At 51.1% G+C, this 4,757-nt stretch overlaps 1 protein-coding gene across 1 annotated transcript; it reads left to right on the top strand.

Annotated features, from left to right (window-relative positions):
• Positions 1-659: 659 nt before the first annotated feature.
• On the top strand, positions 660-1,990 carry Foxl1 (forkhead box L1). Its single transcript, XM_051201651.1, has one exon. It carries the CDS (start codon positions 983-985, stop codon positions 1,988-1,990), a length of 1,008 nt encoding a protein of 335 aa, XP_051057608.1. The 5' UTR covers positions 660-982.
• Positions 1,991-4,757: the final 2,767 nt, after the last annotated feature.

Here is a 4,757-nt window from a genome sequence, read left to right as displayed (position 1 = left end):
CCCCCTTTATGGTGTGCCTTGCTAGCAACCTTAGCTAGACCAGAAAGACCTTCCCCCTCACACTTTGGGGGGGGGTTCGCAATCTTTAATGGAGCTAGGAACCAGGTGCTCTGTTTACCTACAGCTCCCCAGAGCTCGTTGCTTTCACCCTTGCAAAAAAAAGGCTGGGCTTCTGGGGTCCATTCCTTTCCTCTGAGTCTCTGGGGGCACTGTTATTGGGGCCTTTGGGCAATAGTCCCCTAGAGAGTGCTCATCTCTATGAGGTGTGTCTAATGTCTTCCCAGCTCTCCAAAATGCAGAGTAGGGTGCTATCTTTACATTGCCTATTAAGCTTGGGGAAAATAAAAGATCTTTTGTGAGAGAGTCCCCCAGACCAGCCTTAAAATATGTCCCTTTGCTTCCCCACCCCCATCCCTGTCCCTCCTTCCTGGCCTAGCAGACCCAGCTCGGGAGAGCCAACCTTCCCTCCACATCCTGCCTCTCTGACTGTGTGCTTACAGCGTCAAGGGGTGGACGTGGTATTTCAAACATCAGATCAGTGCGTTTATATATTGGGTGCCCGGAAATTTTTCCAAATAAACACAGCTTGATTCAACTTGGGTGGGCGGACTTATCAACAGACTAATTCTATAAACAAATGAGGAATAGCCCCGAAACCGATTGGCTGGTATCAAAAGGACACGTGGAGGGAAGAGCTGGGAGATTTTCAGCAATGAAATTTTAATTAATGTGGGTGGGCTGAGAACACAAGGACTGTTTATCATAGACAATTTATTTTCCAGCGCTAAGTCAACACATAATAGCAAACTTACAACAATTATTTAACATTTTTAAAGCCATGAAGAAGGGACAGAGCGCGCAGCGACTGGAGAGAGCGGCAGATCTCAGGGCAGACGCACGGAGGGCTCCCCGGGAGGGCCCTGGCGCGGGGCGAAGTCCCTAGGCTGCCCGGGCGGCACAGAGCGCAGAGTCTCCTGTCGCTATGAGCCACCTCTTCAGTCCCCCGCTGGCCGCTCTGGCCGCCTCGCCGCTGCTGTACGTGTACAGCCCCGAGAGGCCTGGGATGCCCCTGGCCTTCACCCCTGCCGCCGCGCTGGCAGGTCCTGGCCGTACCGAGCCCCCGCAGAAGCCGCCCTACAGCTACATCGCGCTCATCGCCATGGCGATCCAGGACGCGCCAGAACAGAGGGTCACACTAAACGGCATTTACCAGTTCATCATGGACCGGTTCCCCTTCTACCACGACAACCGCCAGGGTTGGCAGAACAGCATCCGCCACAACCTGTCGCTCAACGAGTGCTTCGTGAAGGTGCCGCGTGAGAAGGGACGGCCGGGCAAGGGCAGCTACTGGACGCTGGACCCTCGATGCCTGGACATGTTCGAGAACGGCAACTACCGGCGCAGAAAAAGGAAGCCCAAGCCCGCCGCGAGTTCCCCGGAGGCCAAGCGCCCCCGGGCGGAGCCACCGGAGCCGGAGGTGGTCTGCAATGCAGGGTGCCCCGGCCTGGCCACTGCATGCCCGCCGCGCGCGCCAGATCATGTTCAGTCCCCGACGGGAGGCACCGCGCGGCCGGCGCTCCTTCCTTGGTCCAGTCCTGAGCCCTGGGATGCTGACGCGGACCGAACAGTCCACGGTACCCGGGCTGTGGTGAGCGGCCAACGGGAGCGCACGGTGCATCGCCCAGTGTCCCCTCTGCGCCCTTCACCCAGCGGCTCCCCCAAGGGTTCCAAGTCTAAGAGTTTCAGCATCGACAGCATCTTGGCCGGGAGGCCAAAGCCAGCCTCAGGGGCGGAGGCCTTGGGGGTCCCAAAGTCCGTGCCGGGCTTTCTGGGCGCTTCACTGCTTGCCTCCTCCAGCCTACCACCTCCCTTCAACGCTTCACTGGTGTTCGACCCGCACGTTCAGGGCGGCTTTTCCCAGCTGGGAATCCCCTTCCTTTCCTATTTCCCTTTGCAGGTCCCTGAGGCCGCCGTGCTTCGCTTCCAATAAGGCAGATCAACAGCTGCTTCCCCTCCCTGCGAGCCCCCACCTCCAGTGAGCAAAGGCCTCGGCTACTGCTTGTCTGTGGGTGAAGAAGTCACCTCGGTCTCTGCCCTGGCGACTGTGGGTTTGGGGCAGTGTACCCACGCACACCGAACTCGGTGCATTGGTCTATCTGCCTTCTCCGAAGATGACTTGGAAAGATTTGTCGAGGAGAGGACAGTGATCACCACACACTCAGCTCTCACAATCTGTCACCAGCAGAAGCCCATTGGGCCGTTGGGGTTGTACAATGGCTTGACCCTCCTTGCCCACCACAGGTCTCCTGCTGACCCCGAGGGCAAGACTTACAGAAGTAGCAAACATTTCTACATGGAAACTCGACTGGACTCAGGGGACTCCGTGTGGCCCAGGCCTTAGCTGTGACCTCTTTTGGATGATGGGAACTTGCATCCAGGGTTCTGGGGGTGATCCATGGTCTACAGGGTCTGGGAGAAATGTAGGTCTGGTTATCATTTACAACTTTACAACTAAGGCTAAGAGAAGCCAGAAGCAGAGCAGCAACACTCAATATGAATAGATAAAGCATCTACAGTAAAAGGACATTTATTCGTGGCTTATAAACCAGGCTCCTCTTATTTGACTAGCAGCTTCTTTCAAGGCACACCATAATTACTAAGGTTGTGCATCAGTGCATTTTGCAGCAGTATAGCCCTCTGTCAGCTTCTGCTTTTCTTTTTAAGGGATGAAAGGATTTCAGGGGACCCAAAGGGTGTGTGTGGAGTGAATACGCCTCAAGGTCAGAATTTTTATTTCTGCAGTTCTTCAAGATCTAAGTTTCTGCCCCACCCACCCCATTTTCCAGAAGTACATAGTAAAGGACACCATGTAATCAGAAAGGCTAGGGGAGCAAGCACACTCCCATCTGATATGGCACAGCCATGGCTTGGTAGGGACTCAGCCTGTGGTACCCCAAGTCAGGGTTTCCTCCAAGAGTATCTGGATTCTGACATTAGATAAACACATAGGGGTGATGGGGCGGGGCACCAAAAGAAGTGACCAGAAAGAGTGTGTGTGGGTCACCAGCCACCATCTAAGACATCTGAGCTGGCTACAGTTCAGTACAGCTTCCAGCTTCGGGGGAAACAGGCAGACCTTCATGGTGCTTGGGTTTTACCTTTCTGACATTTGACTTCCTGAGGAATTAAGAACTGGTTTTTTGTTTGTTTGTTTGTTTGTTTTTTTAATCTAGGGTAAAAAAGGTACAACAATGAAGAATTCTTGGGCATAGGTCCAGAGTGAAGTCTCACAACAACCAAGGTATACCACGTCACAACTGTAATCTCAGTACTTTTGAGGTTGAGGCAGATGGATTGCTGTGAGTTTAAGGCTCGCCTGTGCTACAGAGTTAGACCTGTCCCACCCACACTGAATAACAAAAAACAAACCAACAACCACTTCCCAGGATTTGTACAAAAATGCTTACGAACTCTTAAGTCCCCTGCTGGTCAGTGGTGGGAAAAGCATTTTGGGCAGACTATCTGGTTCTCAGAGTCAGATCTTTGCAGTTCAATCTTTCAGCCTAATCTAGGTCCCACTAGGTCTGTGTGAGATGGGAAGCGGGGGAGGGGGTGAACAGCGGCTGGCTGTATTTGCTGAGACCCCATTGTGGATCCAGGTGGCTGTGACCGACTAGAATGCAGCAGGCAGGCTGCCATTGGATGTTTCCCATGTGCTCAGCCTCTGAATAAAGGTTGTTTTTTCATTAACCTCTCACTGACTGGTTCAGTGGATTATGGGGACATAAACAAACAGTGTGGTAGGAATGAGAGAGCGGGATTATATCCGGGAACCCGGTCAGCATCTTTGGCAGCCTTGGCTTCCGAGAGTGAAGACAAGCTGCAGGGGAGGAACCAGAAACTCCACTGAGCCTGGAGGGGATTGAATAGCAGAAAGAGAGGGGGATTCTGCTGCACTGGGTGCTTTTAGTTTTTCTTTTCATTCTTGTGTTTGACATGCTGTCTCATGTGTGTTTGTTGATTTGTGACAACCGACTTTTGGAGAAACAACTGATTTAATACTGCTGTTCTTAGAAGGTGGTATTTTAGGGTCATAATTCAAAAAGCATTTGCAAGAACATTGTTTTTAAGGGACAGACAGATGCAAGAGCATGCATTTACTTTGTGTGTTTATGCAGAAGGATTCTATCCAGTTTCAGCTTTCATCAAGCACAAAATCACTGGAGAATTGTGCTGTGAAGATGTTTGCTAGTCAGTCTGTATCAGTCTTTGTGAATTTCTTTCCTATTGAGGAAAAGGAAGGGCACTGGGTCCTCACTAGCCAAACTGCTGCTCTAATGTCCCATATGTATAACTCAGTCATAGATGACTATTATTACCATTATTGCTATTATTATTGTTATAGATCAGCTAGACCAAAAAATTATTTCAGTCCAGGCATGGTGGAGCACACCAGTAATCTCAGCACCCAGGAAGCAGAGACAGTTAGGCTGATTTCTGAGTTCAAGACCAGCCTGGTCTACTGATTTACATAGGAGTTTTAGGCCACCTAAAGTTACCCAATGAGATCCTGCTTCAAAAAAAACAAACAAACAAACAAACAAACAAACAAAAAACAGATCTCTGCTAGTAATTAAGACAGCACTCCAGCACTCCAGTTATGTTTAGCAGGAAGCAGATGTGAGACTGATTCTAATCTCATGTAACAAGAAGGTTGTCCCTTCACAGAACAAAGGGGTGGAGACAGCCTTGTTTCT

This window comes from Phodopus roborovskii, unplaced genomic scaffold, assembly GCF_943737965.1.
Source record: "Phodopus roborovskii unplaced genomic scaffold, PHOROB, whole genome shotgun sequence".
NCBI lineage: Eukaryota > Metazoa > Chordata > Mammalia > Rodentia > Cricetidae > Phodopus > Phodopus roborovskii.
Note: the sequence above shows the minus strand (reverse complement) of the source record. Positions and strands in the feature narration are given on the sequence as shown.

Coding starts and splice junctions, on each gene's coding strand:
- Foxl1 (XM_051201651.1), top strand. CDS start 983: ATGAGCCACCTCTTCAGTCCCCCGCTGGCCGCTCTGGCCGCCTCGCCG.